Here is a 26,329-nt window from a genome sequence, read left to right on the forward strand (position 1 = left end):
TTAGGAACCCATGGAGCTAAAATTCTAACTCACTTCAGGGTTTTAGGACTCATTCCTGTGCCACTCCACACAGCTTTGAGAACATCGTTGTGTGGGCAGATCTTGTACCAATGACGTATGACATCTTTCATGCTACAATCAGATACTCTTGTAATATCTGGGTACAATGTGATCGTCTGCATGGGAATAATCAGTTATTCACAGGTGATGTAGCTTGACGCAGATGATGTCAGTTCATTTATTGAATTTCATCACTCTGCTTTACACTCTCTTCCTCTGGCTTCCTTCCCCCTTTATTGGGACAGTAAAACAACTAATTGAAATGGATTAGGATTCATTAAAATGATCTTATTTGTGATTTCTTCAAACACATAAGATCTTTACTTGTAGAGCTAATCACCAAAGTTGAAAAGAAAATAAGCAAGTAAATCCAACAGCAATGAAAACCTGAACACAGCAACAGGATCCAGTCCAGCTGCCTTGTAAGCCTTTGTGATTGTCTGTTTCTTTTGGGGTTTTTTTGGTTCATGTAAGTAAAATGTCTTTATTTTTCTTTAGTTATTGTTGATACATGTTATGGATTGTTTTGCATCGTGTGAAAAGAGTATTAATGTGTAAACTGTATTTTCACAGTAAAAACTGCGGACCTCAGGAAGAATAGCCTCTCACTATACGGAAGCTAATGGGGATCCAAAATAAACAAAACAAAACAACCGCGCAGTAAATCTGCTTCCACTCTTTATTTACTGAGAATATAAACACTTTGAGTTCCTTGTGACATAATTAAATGGTTGTCTCTGATTCAATTCTAAGTTTCTGTCACTTAAGTGGAAGTTGGAAGATTTCTTTCCGGTCATTTCGGGATCAAACTTGTTAACAAGTCCTGCTGTGGACGTGAAGTATGGAAGTTAGTCTGCTCGCTGATGCCATTGAGCAAGGCACTCTCTGTATGCTCCGTGTACAGCAGGATGAAGCATCTCCACTCTGACATCGCTCCATTAATGCTCCTATTTGGCCTGTGTGTGTGTGTGCACGCTTGTGAGTGTGTGTGTGTGTGTATGTATGTAAAGCAGAATTTCTCTTTCGAGTATGTTAAATACAATTTAAAACATTCACACTGACTGCTTTAGTTGACAGCTGCTGTTAGTTACAGATATGTTAGGTGATTTCTTTTTCACATGTTAGATCCTCTACTATATACACACTGACCAATCCTTCTCTCAGACTTGTGTAATTAGCAGAGGTCCAGCAGAGAGGGTATTAAACATGGATTAATCAGCAGTGAGACAAAGAATTATATAGAAATGACTATGAAAAAAACGGAGTGTGAAAATGCAGAGCAGACACAGAAACAGGTGTCACGATTGGAAATAACTTGTTTTTACTGCACCCTGAGGATTATAATGAGAGTCCTTTATGGCTGTTATGTGCTTTCAAGAGGATCAGGCTTGAACAGAAATTTAGCTTTTTAGGAAAATGAAGTCAAGTAGTCTCAAGTCAACATATCCTCTCCTCCCTTTCTATCCAGACCATCACACTCGTCCACTTATTGTAATATGAAGGAAGGCCATGTTCTGGCTGCAGGCTCCAACAAAGTGTGCCTGTATTCTAGTTATTTTTATGACCAAGTCAAGGAAGAATCTGTCCTTTTTTTTTTCTCTGCATCACAATCGAGCCCCTTTCAGAGTGTGATTCTGCAGCAGCATAATATTAATGTTTCAGGGCAGTCGGTCAGTCGGGCTAGACTCGGTCTTCTCCATTCACTTGAAGACCCTTTTCTGTCTCCCTTTTCAAAACAGAAGCCACATCTTCTGCTTTCATCTGCACCCCTGCAAACTGTACTTCTCGTCTTTTGATCTTCTGTGGCTCGATGGCGCCTCATTTGAACATAACATGAATATAAATCCACAAGGTCAGAGTGCCTTACATATTCCTCTCCCGAAAGAAAAGCGTACTGAATATGCGTGAGGCGCAGGCAGATGGTAGCAGCAGGACGAACAGAGGATGTGTGGCTGTATTGTCTCCCCCCCCCCCCCCGGCAGCCACAGACAGAGGAGCTGTTGCTGTGAAGCAGCCAGAGAGCTTCTAATAAACGTCTCCACGATTGAGTGGTTCACATTTTGAACTGCAGGGTTTCTTTCTGTAACATTTGCACAGACACACACACATGAGGAGGAGGAGAAAGGGGAGCATTGCTGTGGTCCATGTTGTGTTTTCTGATTCGTACACTGAACGGGGCTGGCAGCCCCGCTGAGGCCTCGGCAGGATTGTATTCAAGCTACTCTGATTACATTCAAGTGTTTGTTGTGTCATATGATGGGATACACCGTCTCCAGTGGGTTTAAACATGATAGCAGGGCAGACTACATGTTTGCAGTATTCACAGTCAGTGGTCATCAAGGAGAGGACTAAAGGAAGGATGAAAAACGTATTAACGTGCAAGTATTAAAACAAAGCAGAAGAGGCAGTAGGGTCGATGTGATACCAGAATTTGTATCTCTAATATGTCTTTGGTAAAGTAAAACACATCAAATCATATTGTTTCTGATACCACTGAAACAAAAATAGAAGTCCATAGAAACAACATTGGGTCATTTGATTTGATATTTGTAGGTTTAATTTTGGGGCTTTTTTGACAGAGCTCCCTCTGTCCACATTTCTGACTGGATTCACTGTCATCTCTCGACAATGAAGGAACGAAAAGCCCCCAAATCAAACCTACAAATATCAAATCAAATGACCCAATATTTTTTGTTCTATGGACTTCTATTTTGACATGCATGAAAGGAACCACAGTTTGAATGTGAACCCAGGTCGACCCGCGACGAGGACTTCAGCCTCTGCACACGGTGCGCTCGCTCTAACCACTCGGCCCCTATTGGTTCACGCTCAGTTTAAATAGAAAACATTGTGAAGGTAAACTCCCGGACGCTGTCTAAACTGCACAAATATGTTTGCAACCTTTTAGTGCTGAAATGTTGCGAACATATCTGAATGCTGGAGACAGTGTGCAGGAGTTTTCCTGCAATATATGAAGGACGTGTTCCTCTCGAACACTCTTAGCTTTTTATAGATGCAGTTTAAGAAAAGCCTCTGTACTTTTGGATACTTCTGATCTTTATAATAAGACAGATTGAATCGTTTTGAAACACATGGCATCAGTTGTGAGACCGCAGTCAGAGAATGTATGAAAGTACTTTATAGTAATGCATGGTAACTGTATGGACACATAAACAACACCCCTCATTAGGCTTCGTCATTGATTTAAATCATCCGGAAAGACGAACCAAGATTTGAATATCTGAACATTTTTCTAAGTGATTTTTCAGTGTGAAAAAGATGAAGAGCAGAGGTCTTAAGTTACTTTTTTAACCTCAAGCCTCATGTGGCCTGATATAAGGGTTTGGTGTGTAAATTGTGTGTGTGTGTAAAACGTTCTCCTCCCATTGTCTTATTGCTTTGCAGTTGGTACCAACCTTATAAGGGATTTGATAAGAGGACATTAAAATAATCTCTCCCTCTCCTTCTCGTTGATGTGTGCAGGATCCTGGCCACTGTGGGGGCAGATTTTGATCTACGAACGCTGCGGGCAGTCAGAGTACTACGACCACTCAAACTGGTCTCCGGCATTCCAAGTAAGTCAGCTTCTCATTTCATCATTTTATCACATGTATTCTGACTTCTTACACTCTTAATGATAATAATAATAACAGCACTGTTAAAGCGGTTTTATACAAACTGAGATGTCAGGATGTTGTTAGTCTGGCCAAACACCGACGCCTGCAGAAAGCAGATTTGTTGGGATTAGAACAAATGCTGAAGAGTAGAATATCGACAGAAAAAGGAGCTGTGAGCTTTACTCGGGAGGGCTGTGGATCAGTGGTAGAGTGGGTCATCGCTCATCCGAAGGGGGTCGGGGTGTGATCCCCGGCTCCTGCAGTCCTAAGTCTCCTTAGAGACAGCTGTTTTAAAAGACTCACAACAACCTTTGTCTTCACCAGGTCTTCAAGTCGTGCTGAAGTCCATCATGAAGGCCATGGTACCTCTGCTGCAGATCGGCCTGCTGCTCTTCTTCGCCATCCTCATGTTTGCCATCATCGGCCTTGACTTCTACATGGGCAAGTTTCACCGCACCTGCTTCAGCGTCGACACGGGTGAGTAGAGTAAGAGGATGACAAGAGATAAACGGGCTCTGCGTGTTCAGCTCGCCATAATATGATTAAAACCTTAATCAATCCTATTTCACGGCTCAGGATAGAAGGTGCAGCGTTAAGAGTGACCAAAACACAGAGCAGCATTACAGACCCAAAGTGTGCAGAATGACCTTTTTACACATGGTTTCAGAGATATGCCACCATGAACGCGGTTGTTAGAAGTCAAACTGGATTTTCAACCGATAACTTAAATGCAAAGAGCTGAATGTATTCAAACTCTTCCACTCAGAGCACTACAGGGACTCTCTGTGGGAAAGCTGGGATGCAGTGCATGTTTTATTTAGCAGTAAAAATGTATCCTTCTGCCTTCTATTGTGTTTCATTGTGCAGCTGAAGTTTTTAGGAAATGATAAGGCTCTAATGTGGTACAGGAAGTCTGTTTTGTTTAGAATTGAAATTTGATCTAACTGAAATACAATCTATTGGAAGACATGGGAAACATGGTCTTTACAGTAGGAAATATAGAAATATATACATAGAATATACAGTCAAATAGAAATAAAAGAATGAGCAGTAAGTAAGAAGTGAATCACAGTACAGGGAGTTGTAGAGCTGAAGGATATTTATGAATATAAATACACAATGTGCTGTGTTGATGAAGACAATTTAATCTAGATTTGTATCAGTGTTGCACACGTCTGATTAAACTGTTGACTGGTTTATGGATCGATTGCACCCTTCAATCAAAGGCAATGAGCCAAGTATAGTCAGATAAATGATGGCACAATGACAACACATTGTAAAGTTCCTTACATAATATAGAAAAAGGGGCGTTGGTGGGCCAGTGGTTAGTACATGTGCCCTATGTACGAGTGCTAAAGTGATCCAAGCGGGCGGGCGGCCCAGGTTCAAGTCGGACCTGTGACTCCTTTTCCTCATGTCCTCTCTCTCTCTCTGATTTCTGACTTTATCCACTGTCCTATCTCTCCAATAAAGTCCCACAACAAAATAAATCTTTATTCCTTTATTTATTTTTAGAGCAGAACATGTTCATGGAGGAGACTTACAGTTTAAATCAGATGATGAAGTAAAGACATAAAAACAGAGACACTGAAGGGGAAATGTGAAAACCTCCAAAGCCTTTCAAAATGTAATCAAGAGCTGAAAGATGTGCTGTAGTTTAAACCCTCCCCAGAGAGCTGTGCAAATATTAGCTTTCCGTCAAGACAAAATCAGTTGAACAATTGAAAAAATGTTACACTCACTCACCGACGTTTCCACTTTATCAACTCGCTGAAATCTTTTTCAGAGGTAACATAATGATAAAAAGCGAATGTACAGATTAAATACAAAAATGAAAACATGAATCAAATGTGCTTCTCTCTGTGATCAAAATGTGTCCAGATGACAGTCTCTGGTTTGTGGTTAAAGGTTAACTCATTCTGAATGAAAACTGAAATTAAATGGGGTTAAATGAGTTTACATCATGCTTTACTGTCTGTCATGTATCAGAAATGAGATGTAAGAAGTATCTTCTGCTTCTCAGCACAAGAAGAACTTCAGCATATATCCCCAGCCTTCTCTAAAAATACCTTGACAGGTTTGTGACTGTGTGTGTGTGTGTGTGTGTGTGTGTGTGTGTGTGTGTGTGTGTGGCTGCAGGTGAGCAGGCAGCTGATTTCCCCTGTGGTCTGGAGGCCCCGGCGAGGACCTGCGCTAACGGCACCGTCTGTAAGGAGTACTGGATCGGCCCAAGCTTCGGCATCACCAACTTTGACAACATCCTGTTCGCTGTTCTCACAGTGTTCCAGTGCATCACCATGGAGGGATGGGTGGACATCCTCTATAACGTGAGTCCACTCACACTAACTATATGGTACCCTCGTGTGTCAGAGTCAGTAAGGATTACTGGTACCAGCTGGGTGGAGTTTACTGCGTTGAATTTTAGAGGTTGAAGGGATCTCTTGGTCTTTGGCTCCCTGTAGCTTTTAATAATAACTCTTCATTTATTATTGCTGTCTTAAGTGTTTTACATTATCCAACTGTAAACAATTTGCAACCTTAAATTTAATCATCACTATTGTTCTCTTATTTATTCTATTAGTCGGTGGAAGTCATGACAATTACACCCACTTAGTTTACTGAGAAGCATCATTAGCTTTAAGCCTAAATTCTGCAAAAACACAAGAAAAGGACTTTTTACAATAGGAAGGAGCTGAAGAGTTTAAGTCAGATCAAAAGGGTAAATCAGGTCCATTTAGTTTGTTTGAGTCTCAAATCAGTGTTGTCAGCGTCACAAAGCTGACTCTCATTTTACTTGGTTGTATCATTCTTTATTTATGTTTTTTCCTGACGATGTTCTCTGAGGGAGTTTAGATCCTCAGCTACTAAAAAGATGTAAAGAAACTTTTATAGTTTGCTGTTATAGATGAGTTATATGCGACCCCTAGTCTCCCTTCTCTCTATTTTACCAGTTTGCTTCAGCTGCACTTAGCACTTTAGATTACAGCAGATCATCCATTTAGAAAAAGGAAAATCATCTACACTGGATTACATTGTTTGGATTGAAAGGCAGGTTTTTACATGTTATGCCAATCTAGATTAATTAGATATCTTTACCTTGAGAGATAATAATTATGTTTAATTTAGTGATCACTTAAAAAAAGATTGTTTTTAATAAATACATGACCTAAATGATCGGTTAAAAGGTCACATATTATGCAAAATAGTCTTTATCATGTTTTTCTGACACTAATGTGTCCCTACTCTGTCTAAAACCCCCCAACTATGAATAAAGGCTTTGTCTTCTCCGTCGTTTGCCTGCTCCACTTTTCATGTGTGCTCAAACAGGCCGTCAGGAGATTTTCCCTTCGTGACATCACAAAGGGCAGCAACCCCTCCCCCAGGTGGGGGACATTCCCACAGCTAGATGCTTCTTCTTACTGTAGATAATTGGCCATGGAGCGAGAAGACACAGTCCACATTCCTTTCTAGAGGAGCGTTGTCAGACACAGCTCATTTACATTTAAAGCTTCAGACACAGAATCAGCCTGTTCTGATCAGGGCTGAAATAGAGCGGTTTATAGACATGATCAAATACAGGATTAGAGTGGATTTTTAGCAACACAAAAAAAAACGAAAAAGAAACTTCACAAACATGTTTTGGGGAGCTCAGAGACTTATTTCAACTTGTTGAAAAGGAGGATAATATGTGACCTTTAATTGATAAGCTATCCCAAGGAAACACATTTTGTCAAATACGCAGACACAAAAGCTATATAAGTGGAATGCATAGATTTTATTGTCCAGTTTCTTACAGCCATAAAGAGACATTTTAAGAAATAATTATCATGTATTTATTTTACTGCCCTGATCAAGAAGGTAAACAGTCTGTGACAGCATGCAGCTTGGTCTGTGGACATTTCCTGAGACACAGCACTGTTCTTCCTGACTGCTCCTTCCCCTCCCTCTTTTCCTCTCGGGGATGATTAGAGAAGAGCATAAGAGCCTGCGGAGGATGACTCACACAGCCACAGCTCCCATTAGAACCACAACACAGCAATCTGACTGCTAGCATGAAACAAATCACTGCGCTCTGCCATTTGCATAAACTCAGGCTTGTATTGTACCAGGGAAACTATTATGCAATAGGTTAAATAATTAAACAGTTGTAGTGGGAAGAAGAATGTGTGTTTATCAGTGACTTTCTGCCCGTCGTGCTGATACAGGAACAGAGTTTGAGAGGAGCGATCGATGGTGGTTTGGTTGCTGAGAGCAAGAAAAGGCGTGGTAGATGGAGGATGCTGCTTTGATGCTTCTTTATGTCAAATAATCGATTCCCAACAGAAACAGAAAGAAAAGTTTTAGACTCAGAAACACTGATGCATAACAAAACTACAAATTAACTTTTCTTTTTATCATAATCTCCTCTCAAGATAAGCTTTCTCATAAACATTTTTATGTGACACTCTGTTTAAAACTAGTTTAAATGTCACTGACAGGCAATCAGGATTCAAGTCAACACAAGTAATGGGGATTCAGTGTGCACTGTATGACTGTTTGTGTGTGAACAGGAGCGTGTCCAGACTTTTTTTGACTGGGGTGGCCAAACTGGGCCACTTGTGAAGGGGTGGCCACATATCTAACTTCAACAATGACATTTACGTTATAACACAACGTAATTGGTTTTAACACAACCTTTGAAAGGGCTAATAACCCAGTTTAGGATTTTTAGGGATGGCACCTGGGTTGGCCAATCAGATTTCAAGGGGAGCCCACACCGCCCCTGACCCCTGGTCTGCTAACATGACAAACATATATTTGAGTTTAAAAACACGTATAAGTACCAAACGTGTTCTATGCTCCAGTTGATTATGTTAGTGTGTGGCTCTGACACATGTAATGACAGCAACATGAAGCATAACTTCAGACATCAGAAGTTATGATCTAGAGTTTTTCAATCCATCTTTTGGTTGTAAATTATCCTCAGTATAAGCGGGTTGGATGTTGTTCTCTATGCAGGCACACACAGTCGGCAGGCCTGGCTGTTGTCACCTGAAAAACATGGATGGGGCGGTCTTGGCTAGAAGGTTGTTTTAGTCAAGGGCTTTTGAAAAGAAGAATAAAAAGATCTCAGTGATTGATTGAAAATACTGAGCTGATGTGTGCAGAGGTTATTTGAGCACTTAATATTTAGACTGCCTTAATTGATGGTTTGCTGCTTCTTCTTCTGCTTGCTGTCCTAGTTACACTTTTCCTCAGTGAGCTGCTATGTTGATTCTGGTTCACTTTATAATCCTTCCCATTAACATTTTCCCCTCCGAGATTCTTTTCAAGATTTAGGACCTTTGCTCCATCAGCCTCAGCTGCTGTCATTGTTCATGTGATGAACAATCCCCATTAGACAGAGTAGTTAATCCAGAGTTACTCCATACGTTGCAGTAGGGTTGGGCTTTAAAACCACTCCTTCATCCATCCCTTGACATCTCCTCTTCTCGTCTGCCGGATCGCAGAGGGACGGGTAATACGCTCTGACCTCGGGCACAGGTTGCTGCTCTGGTTGAATATGATTGGTGGATACTGGGATTGATTTGTCGAGGGAGGATTGACGGCTGTCTCATTTCCTGCCGCTGTGGGACCCGTCTGTGTCCTCTTCATCAAAGCGGCCATCCATCACGGCCAGACGGGTTCCTCGTCTGTCTCTGCCAACGCTGTGACTCTGTGAGGCGGATGGAGGGTAAAACTCAGACTGTCAGTTCCTCATTAGGAGACCTTGAGACCTCGCTGCCATAAACTGTGGTTTCTGACAGCCTTGTTGTTTTGTCACATGTCTATGTATGGGAAATGTTTACCACCTCCACGTTGGAGGAGAACAAACCAGAGACTTTTGAATCAGACAGAGTGATGAAAGCTGATGAAGAAATCTAGACACGTGCTGCATTGTTACTGTTTTGTCTCGTTAAAGGGGAAATATCAAAACTGATTATCTGTCAAACAAAGTTCTGATGGGGCACAAAAAAACCCCAACATTATTTCTACCATCACATAAAATAGAGCATAAAACAATTATTCTCTCCAGGTGTTTCCTCTCTTTCAACTTTGGCTTTTTGATAACTATCAAAAATACGCTAAAAAAATTGATTAAAAAAATGGACAATTCAAATCGATTTGACAAAAATATATATTGCAGTACCTTCTTTGACCAACAGACGGCACTTTCTGCTTTTGGCTTCTCTTGTTCGAGGTCAGAGATGAGAACAAGAGAAGAGAGATGAACTGCATAGGAATGGTTGAGAGAGAGCAGGTAACTCATGAAACAAGAAACACTGCAAGAGACTGATGAATGACACTAATTTTTCAAAAACATTAATGAAAACTTATATAAGGTGGCACGGAGTTGAAAAAACATGAAATAAAATCTCATTTAGCAGTACACAATGAAAAATGCCAGTCGAATCTGATTTGACTTTTTGATGGGTTCTGCAAAGGGTCCTTACATTTTGTGTGTTCAGTCCATACCAAACTCCTCTATGGCTGTTTTTAAATATGAACTCCGGGGGGGGGGGGTTCCAGAGTTAAGACAATTACATGCACAGAGATTGTAACAGTCGTGGGCAGACAAACTGAAGTCACAGGATTGAAACGTTACTCCCCCTCCCATGAGCTTAATTCTCCGGACAATATCCTGCTGCGTTCTCGAATCAGCTCACTTGGACTTGCTGTGGAAAAAATAAAAAGGAGGCTGGCAGGAGTAACTCTGGAACTCCTCCTGGAAATATCAGGCCTTTCTCAGGAGTATTCTGCAAGTGTGAAAACCCTACAACAGAGTCTCACTTTCACTTTCAATCATCGAGCATGCTGCTGTTGCTGACTGGTTGTTTTCTCAGTGGTCTGTTGGTGTTTAACAGTGCCGCTCACTGTCCCACTGTTTGCTTCACCTTCAGATTTTCTCAGTGTTTGTCAGAGACAGTAAGGGTCGGTTACACTAACCCTCCCCCTGTGACTCAGTATCTACTCACCCGGACACAGCAGGCAGACTCTACGATGCTATCAGAGAGAAGCTCTGGGGAGCAGGATGTTTACAAGGCAGCTCCAGGACAGCAACAACAGCATACACAGCAGACCACTCACTGCTGCTTTCCATCCGGTCTTGCTGTTTCACTTTGCTCTACAACCTACTTATGTAACACCCAAAGGGAGGACAGGTGATGGACTCAAATGCAAGACCTGACACGGGGCAGGTTGAAAGGTCCCATATTATGCCCTTTTTGGGGTTCATATATCTAATTTATGCTTCTACTAAAGTACGTTAGCAATCGCTAATGTTCGAATGAACAGCTGCCTGTATGTGCAGTGCTCAGAATGCCTCACAAACCGAGAAAGGGGGGGGGGGGGGGGGGAGGGTCCCCATGTGAGCCGAGTCTGACCTGACTGATCGGCCAATCTGCTCTCTCGTAATTGGACAGTTGATTGGCTTTGTTGTCGGATATTTCCCGCCTCTTTTACCATATTGAGAATGCTATGGTCAGTCCGAGGGGAGCTTGTGCCTGCTACAACGAGCCAATGGGCTTGGATCACAAACCCATTTTCAACCAGGAGGGCTCGGGACTGAGCGTTACATGTGGTTGCCATGGATAACATGAGGACGTAGGAGTTGCCGCGAGTCCGTGGACTTTGAATTTTTGCACATAGATGTGAGCCTAAACATGCACAAGACACCTGGAGAACACAGTAAAGAGCATCTAAAACCAGAAAAAGCAGACAGAGATGTGGTGTTCAGATAAAGCTTAGGTGCCATGTAACTCAGTTCTAGAAGCAAACAGGTCCACAGGAGAGGCTATGAGGGGACTTGAAATAATATGCAACCAAGTGTTAAGGAGAGGGACTAAAGACTGTGGCTATGTCTGGATTTGATTGGCTGCAGCCTTGAAGTGCACATTTGAAGGCCGAGTGCATTACACTATGTCCAAATTAGATTAATAAATATAATTATATTAACAGCTTGAAAACCATAAAAACAACAGCGTTAAAAACAACTAATGAAATCATTCTTAAGACCAATTAGGTACAGATTTAGAAATCTGAAACTTTTAGGTGTTTAGATCTTTAGACTGTCACAGCAGCTAAATCTGTCCATCCTGTGGTGTCATTCTTACTTGAGGAAGTTTGGGTATGTTAGCTTTTATAAAGTTTTTGGCAAACATTGGATTCTCTCAAAATGAAAAAAGGATAGAATATAGAGAAGTAGTATTTTGAACATCAGCATTTGTCACAGTTTCTAAACTTGGGCCACAAAACCTGGCCAGTCATTGTCTGCCCAACAAATAGATAGTTCTACCTGTTGAACATTAAAAAAAGAAAATCAGAAAAAGACAAAGTGCTTTGAGTTTCCTGTTGTATCTTTCATTGCTAGAAGTACACGGATTTCCAAGTAAATCTGGGAGTGATGGAAAGCTCTGTAAGAGGCGCAGTGTTCCTCAGCAGAGTTGTTGGGCAGCATCCTATTGTTAAGATACAGAGTTTGCACAGAAGCTAAACTTCTTACTCAAAGTAGAGTTTTTGTGCTCTAGATAAGGCGAAGGCTCGGAGAGAGGACAGTCTATGTGGGACACTCTCAGACCAGCATGATTAATTAATACCTCGTTCCTGCTGTTCTCCAGCATTTGTAGATGTGTGATGCGATGGCCGTGGTGTTTGATCTGACCCTACTGCGTGTGATTGGATGGTTTTGTAAAAAGGGAAAGCTTGAGATCAGCTTTCAACCAAAGTTTATCAAATTTGATTTTAAACAACCAGAACAATAGATAGATTAAGTTCCAGTTTAAATCTCTCTTTTTTCTGTGCTCTGTCTCGGTCCATCAGGCAGTTTGGGTGTGGTTCATGTGTACTTCTGTTAAACTGATAGCTGTCCTCAAGCTAACACTTTTAGGGGAAGAATAGAGCCGCTAATGGCTTTTCTATTGGCTGTACTCTCCCTCCATTCTGTTAGCTAAGATCTAAAGCAGCCTCACTCACACACCAGATAATGCACTGATGCATCCCAACCCAATGCAGCCTCTTCCAGCTCAGCGTCATTATGATAGATAGATCCACCTTTTTAAGACAACAGCTCCATTTAGAAATTCAGTGGGTCTTATAGTCCAGCTCCTTCTCTTAACTACAAAATAACAAAAGAACATACTTCTCCCGAAATCAAATGTTCTGTTAATGTGATCAAAATATTTCTGCCTTTAACTAAAAGTTCTGCGCCAAAACAATGACTGACAGTGACAGCTAACAGTTGAGCTTATGTTAACAAGCTAATGTCAGCTAATTAACACTCACTCATGCTTGCTCTTGACTTCCCAAACGGCAGCATGTTTGACCCAGATACATCAACAATTCATAAAGGTGTCTGCATATTTGCAGACTGTCATCCTACAGCAGTGTGGGGACTGGGATTCTCCTTTAAATAAGCAACAGTCAATGAAGTGACGTTCTGGAGTTACGGTCAAAAGAGTGACCGTGTTAACTGATGTCTTTCAGACACCCAAGTGCCAAACAATAGCCTCTTTGTTCAGTTTTTGTATTAGCATAATGTAAAAAAAATTATTTAAGTTATCGTTGATAAAAAACTAAACAAAGAGACTTCTGTTAGGACATTGTAAGTTCAGTGTTGTAATAACAGCACAAAACAGTGGACGCTACGAGGAAGACCAGTGAAAAGCTGTCAAAAGTTAGATTTGAGCAAAAAGTTGATGTGCAATATGCGCATGAATAAAAAGTATGTTAAGGATTTAAAAAAAATTAATTGGCCCACATTTGATCATGATTCTGATGTGAAGTCAGTAATCGGTCACCTAATTGTTTTCTGAGTTTCCCTGTTAGCTAGCTCTGTTTAAACTTATTTAACCCTTGCTTCATGTGGAGTGTCTGAGAAAAAGAACAGCTGAAGGATGTTGGAACTCCACAGATGCTTTTCGTGGTGACTTTGATTTGGATTACTGTTAGTGAGACTCAGGTGAGCAGACGGGAAGGTCAGTTCAGGCCAGGTCATGATGGGCTGATTAGACAGGCTGGTGGAGAGCTGGAGGCTATCATGCTAGCTCAGGTGTTTTCGAGTTGATGGTTTTTTCCCTACTTCTCTTGTTCATATTTTATGTGTATGTATATATGTTTATTTTTTTATTATTCATAAAGATTTCAGAAACTACGGTGCTCCCCTATGTGGGAGCCAGGAAGAAAAAGAAGTCAGTCTCGAATTTCAAAGGGAGAGATCCACTTTAGACTGATCTCTTAAACTATTCCAGGTAATCTCACCGAATTGAAATTCTTCATATGTAGAAGCTGAGCCTCAATTTTATCGACTCACTTGAAAGAAGACTTAATGCATAAATCGGGTTTGGATTTAAGAAAGAGCCAACAGCCTTTTAACAGTTTGTAGGACTACCTGAAGCATCAATAGGATGTCCCTTTTAAAAATCAATGTGGTCCAAAACACAACAAAGTACAAACTTTGGAAACACCAAAACTTGCCTTGGTGATATTTATTTACTTTTTAATGCTGTTTGCTCTTTTAAAGTTTTAACTTTATCTTTGCACTATGAAAGGAATCAAAGAAATACCTATTTCTGTGCATCAGATTTATGTCCTCTGCTGCCTGCACTGTGTTTTCACAGTAAATTCGTAAAAATTCAGATCGCTGCAGCTGTGTCAGGCTGAGCTCAGCTCCACTGGCCTGATTGCACTTGTGATAGACGAGGTTAAATGTTTAAAAATAGCCCGTCGGGGAGCAGAGATGGATGATGAGGCGGTGCAGGGCTCAGACTCTGCGTGTCTGCCTCCTTATGGGAATTTATATCCACAATGCAATTGCAACTTTTAAGTTCTGGATAATACAGATACGATACATACTGATGTAATGTTTGTGACATTAAAGTGTTTGTGACTGTCAACCAAGAACCAAGCTCAACAGTTTGAACTTACAACACAGAGGAGAAACAAGCCAGATGGCTCGCTCATTCATGATCAGCATTATCAGCCCATTGTTACACTGTGTATGTGCAGTCAAAGCAAAGGAAGAGGACAATGCATGAGGTTGTTGAACATTTAAGATAAAATGTCATGCGTGCATAGTTTGCTGTAAGATATGTTTGGCTTTAGTTTGACACAATTCCAAAAGCTTCTTTTGGAATAATACATATTTTGCCCATGTCTGGGTTTCAAAGTTTTGTTCATACTTCAATTAATTTTTTTTTATTTAATTAAAATCTAAATAAAAATGTTAAAATGTTTAATTTACCAACATTATTTTACCACACTGCAGAGCTCAACAGTGATCGTCCACCTTTTAGTGAACCAGTGTCTCTGGTTCCAGAAATAAATTTCCCCATTCAAATCTTCCTTTGACCTTTTACAAAATCCTGATATCAAGAGACTGAGGCCTGAAACCAAGACAACCAGCTACCCCGATACTCGAGACAAAACATGTCTCGAGCCTGTGCTGTGTGGACCCCATCCTCATATCGCTCACCTTTGTGTTCAACGAGTGCTGATAATGCTTTTACACTAACAAATCTCCCTCTTGGTATCCATGGAGACAAGTGATGTCTTACGTCTCTTTTTGCATTTAATTCTGTCATTGCCTTGAGTCCTGACGCAGACTTCATATAGTGGCAGTGAACACATCCGATTTTGGAACAATGGTAATAACTCTTCACCAAAGACGAACGTCATCCTCAGCACGAGGAGAAACAATCCTCTGGGGAACATGTAATAGATATCCACATCATGAATGATGAAGAAGAATGGAGGTTGCTGACAGCAGAGCAATAACCAGCTGTAGCAACCTAATCCAGGGGCTCTGCAGCTGCAGACACCATAATCTTGTTATTGTGCATCCTGGAAGTTTGGGTCAATATGACCCCCAGCATGAGAAGATCAATCTTAACAAGTCACATCAACTCCAATAGATTCTCCAGCCATTTGCAGCTCCGTCCGTCTGACACTCTTAGTGTTGTTTTCTTCACTCTGGTTTATAGTCTGAGTGGACGATGATCTGGTACCACATTATCAGCTGATATTTTTTAGATCTGCATTCAATCTGTAGAGATACAGACATTTTTTTTTTGCATGAAGCCCTCAAATGTAGTTATCAAACACAAAAAAATATGTGTGTATATATATATATGCAGAAGTGATGGCCATTCAACAGGAACTGTGCGTGTAAAGTATGTTAGTTGTTGTGATCCACACTGCACTGTGCTCAGCTTGGCGGTGCACAGATGCGCTCTTGCTCAGAGCACCATAGTAGACAATGAATGAGCTTGACAGCGACACATATCTGCGATAAAAGTAGGTGATACCGATGGCCTGTTGATATGTCAATATCAGCCAATATTATCGGCTGGCTGATGAATCATTCGGTTTCTACAGTTTTATATCGTACTGTGATGCTGTGATTCATATTTTGATTCTGAGATTCAACAAACACCAACAAGTTAATTCCATTTACTTTACAACAAAGATCTTACAGCTGCTCCACGTCCAAGTTGATTCTTGAATGTTGGTTTACTTTTATGTCTTCTAATTAAAATAGTTCTGAGATCAGTTCTCTTACATGCAGAGAAAAATATCAAAACACAGTACCTCTTATATGTTGTCTTGTTTTCAATTTGTAATTTTGCAACATCAATGGTTGGGCATTCAAACAAACCACTCTGTTTTTACTGTAAAATAATCACATGGTTCCCATATACTGACATATTATTTCCTGTTTAAATCTATCTACGTCCTATTAATCCTAAATAACTAACAGAGGGTACAAAAGCAAACTAAATGACAGCAGAGGTCTCATCAGATGAAAACAGGTAACAAAGGCAATCTCACCTTCAGTGATCAGTTCTTGATCCTTTGTTATCAGAGTCTCACATGACATACCGCAATTAAGCATGTTGTCCTCAAATGAGTGTGTAGAGTACATCTATTGTGTGGAATGAGCAATCATAGTGCTGCTCAGATCATACAAAAATACAAATGAACGCTGATAAGGCGACATCACAATGACTCCAGCAGATCATTTCCAGGAGTCAAATGAACCTCCAGCAGTAATAATCACAGTGTGTAAAGACTTCTGTAAACATAAATACAGCTGAAGGCCCCGAGGCCGGCTGGAAGTCACAATGAGGAACGTGAGCCTGGGATTGTGACCGCTGCGTGTGTCGTTACTGCTTCAACAGCAAACAGCACAGAAGCAGAACTGCCGTCCCACAGCAACACAACACTGGTTTTATGGTCTTGTATTTCCAAAGGGAGCTGCTTATTACACAGCAGAGACTTGGGAAAGAACCACAGAATATTATCCATTATAGCAGTGAAGCTAAGTGACAAAGTGAGTACGGTTGGGTGCTTTGCTCCGTCAGCGCTTCTCTGATTATTGGTGTTTGGAGGCGTGGAAGTTATCTTCTCCACACCATCAGGATTCAAAGCTGTAAAAGTGTTTGAACCCACATAGCAGTATGTGTTTTGCATCTACAGCCAGAAGACTGTGGGAGCTCCAGACTTAGTTTTGATCATTTTAGAGTGTGGCTGCCCCTGAGTCGCTTTCTTGACTTACAAAGAAAAGAACCGTAATGCTAAAGTACATGAAGAATGAAGAAATGCTTTTACCTGTTCCATGTGATCTTTGTTTATGTGTGACCTGCAGCTCGTTCGATTTCAAAGGTAGAAGTGGGAACAGAGAAAGAGGAAAGAATAATGAACTACGGTGGCTTGGAAGTGCAAAACAAAATGTAGACCAGACATGGGAAGTATGAAACTGTTCTTCAAAATGTGGAACAAATGTACATCTTGAATAACATTTTTACATTTAATGAAACAAAATTACAAAACCCAAAACACTTTTACCACGGACTCCACAAATTTACAAGATGTGAAACACATTTAAAAGTGCTGAGACAAATTTACAAATGACAGCATCTTGATGGAAAGGGAATGTACTAAATGCAAGAGGTGAAGAGTCTGATGCTGTTATGGCAGCTTTTACCTTTATATTGGTACAATATACATATATGTGATCATAATATAGATAAATGAGTGGTAAATTATGGCAAGCACAAAGAGTGATGTGACATAAGCATCATCAACCCCGCCTGCTCGCTCAATGTAAACTCTCCTGCTTTCTGTCTGTTTGCATTAACACATGCAGCTTACCATGGAAATCTGAGGACATTTTTAGGGTGTTCTGTGCAGGTGTAACATGTGACTTTGGAGGATCAGTCTGTTGAAATGGTCTGTTTGTCTTATTGACGAGACTTTGTGGAAAATGTGTAGCCCGACATGTCGTCTCTTTCTGTGCCATGCAACTTGATGTTGTACAGAGAAAACAAGAGACGAGCCTTACTATGTTTTATAATCTCTTGTTTTTGGAAAAGAAAATGAAAGCTCAGTCACAATCGATATTACAACGGCTAACTTCACTTTTATTTTGAACAGATTATGTTTTAATATGAATACAATTAGGGTAACTTTTCATTATGCTTATCAAAGAACATTTCTTAACCAATGGAAAAGTGTTCAGCACTTTAAATGACTTACTGATCAAATCCTTAAAGGTGCACTATGGAGTTTTGGTAAAGAAATGTGAAAGTTAGAGAAGGGTACAGATTCTGTTTTATATGTTCATAACTCGAAACACGAACTGTCCTCAGAGGAACATCTGGTCCCTGTAACAATGTCCGAAGATAAAATACTACACAAGGTTGAGGTGGCAACAGTGACACAGTAACTGTCCTGGTTGATTTTTAGCTCCAGAGACCCATTTTTTTCCTTTGAGTAACGTGTGTGTTTAGTTCATAAAATGCAGTGTAGAATTGTATCACGACTCCGTCTTTCAAATTTCACGACCAAAACTACATTGTGCACCTTTAATAATTGTGGTTTGTTGACTTTCAGAGCCTTAGAGATTCAGCTTAAGGGATCTTAGAGATGTGAAGCATTTGAAAATAATACAAGAAAAGAAAACATAACAAGCAGAAATACCAGTGTAGAGACCTACAGGCAACTTCTTCATTCTTACATTTAAAAAAAATGTAGCCGCATTTATTCACTGCGTGACGGAGCCCATAAAGGGGCGTGAGAAAAATAGGCTTGTTTTTGCACACCTGATGTGTGCACCACCAGAAACTATCCCCGGAGCTCAAAGGTGTCTTGTGCTCATGAGAAAGTATTGCATGTGTATGTTCTCCACCAGAAGCTTTTTTAGCTTTACAGTATATCTAGGCTCTTAGGGGCCCTTCTTCTTTTTAAAATACACTGCCAACACCACTGAAAATAGTCTTCTACAAATGCACTTTATGAGAGTGACTTTTTTATCAGACAGGTGATAGGCACCAAACTACATCACCACAATGATATAATTATCCTTTTTCTTTATCTGTGTGTTTAGGCCAATGATGCCTCTGGAAACACATGGAACTGGCTGTACTTCATCCCCCTCATCATCATCGGGTCCTTCTTCATGCTCAACCTGGTCCTGGGTGTGCTGTCAGGGTGAGTATACATGGTGAGGAAGACCTGAGCTGATATGTTCCTCACCCTCTCTGGACCCACCTGCTCCTGCAGACGCTGCATTTGTTCTGGTATTCTCTTGTTTATTTGTCTTTTCTGTCTGTTATAGTGGAACAGTAGAGAAACACAGCAGCTATTGCAGAGGCTGTGTTGGTATGGGCTTGTAGTTACAGGCCGTTTGGAGTGATCTTATGATGTGGATACATATTCAAGTTGTTTTTGCTCTTATCCAAACGATTACCCTTTTTTATTCTCATGATTAAAGGTCACATATTTGTCTCTTTTTCAACAACTTTAATTAGGTCTCAGAGCTCCCCAAAACATGCCTTTGAAGTTTCTTAACGGAAATCAATGATCTTGTTTTTTAGCCTCTAAGAACAGGCTGTTTGTGTCTAATACTTTAAATACAACTTTCAGCTGTGAGCTGTCTGTCCACGCTTCTCTCAAAGGGCTTCTCGCACCATGCATTATTGTTTACAGAGAGAAGGCAGACTAAGAACAAACACCTGTGGAAGTGTCACACACCAAGGGGAGGGGTTACTGCCCTTTGTGATGTCATGCAGGGAAAATCCAAATGGCCTGTTTGAGCACACGTTTTCTGAAAAGTGGAGCAGGCAAAAGACGGAGAGGATGGACTTTTCTTGTGATTGGGGGTTTGCTGACAGACTTGGGACACATAACAGTCTTCGACAAACTGGTCAGGTGTGTTTGGCATAATATGTGACCTTGAAAAAACTTAGATACGATAAGTAAGCACAACAGGACATTATTGCTATATCAATTCTCCTTCTCTGGCAATGCAGCAGTGATATCCTCAGGTCAAAACGATAAAGAAACCTAAGCTTGAAGTCTGGGATTAAAACTGATATGTGAATAATCCTTCCCTCAATATAAATATGACATGTGGAATATATAACTCTGATTTAAACATCCCACATACAGAGATTATCTGTAGAAGTGTGAGCTTCTTTTGCATTTACGATTTCAGGAACCTTCTATAATGAACTGCAAGGTTGGCTTTGCAGATTTTACGTCACAAAGCACTGGACTATTTTTCTGGGGAGTTCTGCACCCTCCCTTTTTGTTCAAACATAAATCCCATGATTATAAAATTCTGACGCAACAAGAGCAAATTCTCTACAGCCCATGTTGTATACTCTGTCATTACATGTAATTTGTAACAAAGCCAGCAGTAGACACTGAGGACAGTATGTAGTATGTCATCTAGACTGAAAAGAGCTCCATATATGAAGACTGTGTTTTATCAACACTTACCACCTAGGTTCAGTTTCCTGTCCTTTAATCATCCTACCTTAAATATATCATCCAACAAAATCATAATGCATGCGTTTTTGATAGATACAGAAACACTAATCATACATCAACATTAAGGCTGAACGATTTCTCTTTCTGTTTGAAATTGCGATTTCAGAAAACGTGATCATGTGATCGCCAAAGGCGCGGTTTTTGGCAGTGCTTCTCCTGACTGACCCAGGAGCTGTTGTGTCAACTAATTTACACGTCTATTCTGTCCCTGCGTGTGCATGACTTCTTTAGCCTGATACACAGCTCGACAGATAGCTAACAGTTTTCCTCCAATAAAGAATCTGAAGTTTCTGTGTCCAGTCTTTAATAAAGGAAGCACTGTAAAACTAAACAGACATCAAAACACAAGTTATTCATCTCATAATATGCTAAACAACTGAAAAGTCCGCTAGCTAGATGCTAACGTCTATGAGAATTTGAATAGGAATGCTAGCGGTTAGCATCGCAAATGTGTCAATTGTTGTTATCTCACATTGTAACCTTATTAAACATACTCAAGAGATACAATGCAACACCTGAACATGAAATGATGCTCACAGGCAAATGTTTTAGTTTTAGTCGCATGGCTAGAAGACAATAGGGAGACATTGTTGTCTTCTCTTGTTGCATAACTCATAATACATCACAGTCACTGGCTTTAAGTGATCATAAAGTGTGCTTAGTTTATAAGACTCAATGTCCGCACATCGGAAAACAACTCAACACTGGGAGCTTGTGGTGAATGAAGACTGTCCACGTTGTGTTCCTTCATGCTGAAGCGCTCCTCTTCCAAGCGTGCCATGGCCAAAGAAGTGTACCATGCTTGAGCACAGATCAGAGCACTCACACTTAGACAAACAAAGTGGACTTCAGGGGTGAAGTGTGTTTCGTCACGGTACGGATCACCTAGTGTGATTGCGCTCTTAGGCTTAGATGGAGACTAGCTGCAGAAAGAAGCAGAATATTTAGCAGCTAGACAACCAGATAAATAGGAAACAAGAGCAAGAAGACATATTTTAGACTGTGTTTACACATAAATCAGTGTAACTGATGTTCTCCAGGATTGTGCTCCATGTGAGACTTTCTTGGCTCACAGTGACGAGTGCTGTTTGCTGTGCACTCGGCCTGGTTGATCAGCATGATCATGCATTGTTGTTCAGTTTTGAACAATATCATATTTATGGGACTATCATTTGATAAAGCAGCTATTTGAAAGAGTAAAATATTGTGATGAGAGATGGATGATTTGCAATAAAAAGTGAATGTAGCTTTCAGGTTTAAAGGACAGAGCCAACATACAGGTGCAATAAATCTGTGTTCTTTTTAATGAGCAGCAGGGTTGATTGTGAAGAAGTCTAAAGCCATAAGACATGACATGAAAATGTCCTACTGTGTTCTCACTGCGACTTGCTGCTGAAAAACATTCGGGGTCTGGCAGAAGTCTGAACGTAAAATGTTCCTCTTTGCGTCCACACATACATCTCCTTCAACAAACCAGGAGGTTTTTTAGGAGTTTTCTGCAACTGGAAAGCCTTCCAGTATGTGAGGAAATATCCTTACTTCTTACTTAATTTATTTCCTCAGTTAACATTTTCTCAATGAGTTTGTACGCTGAAGCACTAACTAGCTTGGTTAGCAATGTTATTTGATGAATTCAATTCTTTGAAATTAACATGACGACAGTTTCATCCACTGCGCACAGAGACAGTTAAAAAACAACAACCTGGAACAACAGGCACAGAAGTCAGTGACAGAAACTAAGAGACTAAGATAAAGTCACGAGTAATGAACAATACGTTCATATTCAAACGACTGATTCAAAGTCTATTTCATTCTCCGGTTTTATAGGTGAAGAACACAGAAGTGCTCCTTCTTATTTAATTCTCAGATGATTCATTTGAGACAGAAATTTCTGTTCTTTCTGTTCCAGTTGGATGCTCTGCCCTCGCCGATAAGGCAGCGTTTCTCTCTCTCTCTCTCGCTCTCTCTCTGTCTTTCAAATCAAGGTGAGAGACATGACCGTCCCTCAAAGACTTCAAGTAATTTTGTGCAGAAACTTTTCTTCGCTGGGTGGAATAATGAGTTTCAACTTTTTCTGGTTTCTTTAATTCTGACAGCAATTAATGTGGAGCCACTGGGAAACGAGTGTGATGACTCGACTGAACAGAATGCAAAGTCAGCTCAGCAGGGCCATTAATGTGTTTGTTTCAGTGTCATCACAGTTTTACTTCAGTTTTATTCATGTCAGCTTGTAACTTCATTTTCCTCATCACAAGCTTGAACAAGTAAACACTTTGATATGGCTTCAAAAGGCAGACTGGAGCTGATTCATTGTTAACTGGCTAGCTTATGATAAATTATGATTTATTTTAATTACAAACATAAACAAGGTTTTTAGTTATTGATCACGGCTATTTCCTCTACTGTGTTTATGATGAGAGCACAGGTTGTAAAAGTCATTTATGCTATTCTTTTGAATGTAAGAACCTTTTTATTCTTATTACCATTTATCAAACTTTTACGTAGACTTCAAACAGTCCAAGTTATTACAGTGCTGTTAAAACATGCTAATGCAGTACACAGTATGCAGCTCCCTTGTGGTTACTGTGGATGGGTAAATGGACAGTAAACAATGACCTGGATGTAGGGATGTTAATGATGATTATTAATCGGTCAATCACTGGTAAGAATTAAACAAGGAATCTGTTTTATTTACAGTGTTATCAGCCGTGACATGTAATACCATTTTATACCAAAAGAGGGCGTCCTTCAAACTACTGTCGGTTACTACTAAGTGAAGAAGTATCTAAAGTGGGAAGGAATTTGTGACATCTGTTGAACAGTATATAAGGGCTCTGCAACGACTAATAAAGTTGTCTACCTTTCAGCCTGCACAGAGTTTCAGTGTCGTCTGTCAGAGTAGAACCACGGCCGTGACATGCTGCATCTTTATCCAGTCTGTTGATAGATTCAGCTTTAGGGACAGTTATATTATTCAACCCATCACCATGTAAGAATTCAGTCATGGTTATTGGGGTGTATACTTCAACCTCTCTTTGCCAAAACGTTGAGTACAGCAACAGACATTTCGCCGGCAACCGAAACAATAATTGGTAAAGTTCTACTGCGGCACAATGTATCAGTCCCAGAGGAGGAGGATACGAGAAGCAGAGGAGAAGGTGTGTTCATGAGACACAAACCACATCCTTAGTGCTGCTTGCGTATGACAATTTAGACAAGGCATAATATCCCACCTTGAACTGTCAATGTAAAAGGAGCTAGTGATTAAGAACGGTGCCCTGTTCGGGGCATGATTGTTGTTGTTTTATCAGAGGTGACATGAGGAATGATCAGTTATTTAAAGTTACCAACATCTGTTGTTAACCTGCAGCTCACTGCTTCACCACAGATGTGGGTGAGTGAGTGACAATGTTCCTCTCCTTCAGCTTTTTAAGTCCAATAAATTAAACTCTCCGGTCTGCTACTTGCACAAGAACACTCTCACTCTGTCACACTTTTGCTCGCGAGTTAATTTGGCTAAAAATAAATTTGCCTCGGCCAGAAACTGAATAGTTTTGTTAATTTAGTGGGACTTTTTTTAACCCCTCGCTTCTCTAAAGCTCCACACTGTCATCCAAATATTTTCACTTCTGGCTCCAAAAAGTCTGACACAAGGCCTCTAGTACAGATGTATAGATGGATGGCTATCTGCCTTTTCCTTATAGTGTGTGGTTTTTACAAATATATGAAAAGGCCGATACAAAGACTTGACCAAAGCGTTTGAAGGCAGTTAGCCTTTAGTCGCCTCCTCTGTTGTTATCTTGTCCTCTCTGTTTCCTGCTTTCTGCTCAGAAGTTGTCAGATGGTTTTACAGTTACTATGGAGGTGGAAGGTCACTGTTGCTGTCTGGCAGGGCCATGCGGAGGGCATGTCATTGTTTAAAGGTCACGATCTGAGCTTCAGAGCAGGCAGGAGAGCAGATACATGCAGGGTTGAGACCCTTGCAGACCCCCGGGGGGAAGTCAGAGTCGTTCACTCAGCTTTTATCCCATCAGCGTGGGCAGACGGGGATAAGGTGTGATTAAAGTTAAACTCCCGACCATCTATTCTCAAACCTCCTCTCACTCATCTCCAGTTTGTCTGACTCATCGTACTACCATCATTTATGTCTCATACATGTCAGATTTAAACCAAATGGGATCATAGTTTGCTGTTTTTTGGATTGTTTGTTATGCAATGTGTCAAATTATTCATAGACAAATGAGAGATGTTTATTTTTTTTTTAATTTAAATTCACTTTTTTTTTTAAGTTTTATATGCAGACAGTTCTCTGATAGTTTGCTTTAAAAAGAAAAAAACTTACAATTCATGTGTTTGAGCTCAAAGTGTGATCTCTCATCTAAACAGAAACCTTCAAATGTCATTTTTTTTGGATCCTGTACAAAGTCAAAGAAATCCAAACTCTTAAGCATAAAGGTGCACAGCTTGACTTTGAGAGGGAAATATTCTGAGGGGTACCTATCGTGGTGTCGTAGTCAAGACCAGACTAACCGAGACCAGAGTGCTCCGAGACCGAGACAGTTAGGCATCGAGACTGAGTCAAGATCATAAGTATCACTGAAAAATCCTCATCTTGTGTGCAGTGGGCGTGTCACTCACTAAGACCGTGACCCAGGGGGATTAAAATCAGACGTTTTCATTCTAATTGCAGCACTGCAGACTGCTACAACACTAGAACCCAGATCGTCATATTCTGAAGTGTTAGGCGGCTGATCAAGCTGTTGTCTTTAAAGAGATGTGAGTATTGTAGGTATGCAGTGTGAGGTTTTGTTTCTTGATGAAACTGCATCTTCGAACCAACGAGGACAATTCCTACAACTTTTATCGTTCACAGATCATTTCAATTTTGCTCCTACATGTTTTCGTTGGAGCAAATGGTGTGTATGGAACCTTGTAATTACCTCATTTGTTGTGGCTCCGACTCCGTGTAATGTTTATGTTTGTGCTCAGGCTGGCATATGTAACAGTGTGTGTGTGTGTGTGTGTGTGTGTGTGTGTGTGTGTGTGTGTGTGTGTGTGTGTGTGTGTGTGTGTGTGTGTGTGTGTGTGTGAATGTGCGAGAGAGAGAGAGATAGAGAACGTGTGAAAGATGTTACAACAGTCGGAAATCTTCTCTGCCACAGTCTCTCCATGTATACAAACACACTGTACACTCAGAGCCAACACTCTCCTCACACATTAGAGAGAAAATCTAAAAGCACCAAATTCAATTCAGATACACTGAAAGGAACAATTACAAACACGCACTTGTAGACAAACACACACACACACACACACACACACCCTCAGGAAGGCAGACAGACAGCCACTGCAATGCAGAGCAGAGCTTCCCCCTCCGCTGTGTGGGAGACGCACCATTCAGCGGGGGTGGACTTGAGATCCCTCGCTTGGTTATTCTTCTGCTACTCGTTCTTCTTCTTCTCTGTCTTTTTTTTTTTTGTCTCTGCGTCTGTCTCTCTATGCCTTTTTCTCCTTTATTTCTTTTTCTACCTCCTCCTGCTCTCTCACACGTCTCCTCTCTCTGCTCGTTTCACTTGAAAGCTTCCTTATTTGCATGACATAACCCAAAGCTATACAGTGGCAATAACGATGATTTGACACAGCTTACACAAATTAATAGCAACGATAATTTGATATTACCACAAATGTAAATAACGTTTAAAACTCTCACGATAAATAACTGATTCAATTAGTCCTTCATGAGATGAATCCAGTGTGTCTGTTTGAATTCAAATCAGCATCAATGACATGGGGAATGAATGCAG

General features: G+C 40.6%; 1 protein-coding gene across 1 annotated transcript in view; it reads left to right on the forward strand.

Annotated features, from left to right (window-relative positions):
• cacna1ba (calcium channel, voltage-dependent, N type, alpha 1B subunit, a) overlaps positions 1-26,329 on the forward strand; it is a 139,856-nt gene that overhangs the window by 40,701 nt on the left and 72,826 nt on the right. Inside the window, exons 4-7 of the mRNA XM_079368069.1 lie at positions 3,544-3,635; positions 4,002-4,154; positions 5,817-6,004; positions 19,078-19,181. Of these exons, the coding sequence (XP_079224195.1) occupies positions 3,544-3,635; positions 4,002-4,154; positions 5,817-6,004; positions 19,078-19,181 (537 nt within the window). The remainder of the gene's footprint in view (positions 1-3,543; positions 3,636-4,001; positions 4,155-5,816; positions 6,005-19,077; positions 19,182-26,329) is intronic.

Source organism: Symphodus melops (genome assembly GCF_947650265.1).
Source record: "Symphodus melops genome assembly, chromosome: 1".
NCBI lineage: Eukaryota > Metazoa > Chordata > Actinopteri > Labriformes > Labridae > Symphodus > Symphodus melops.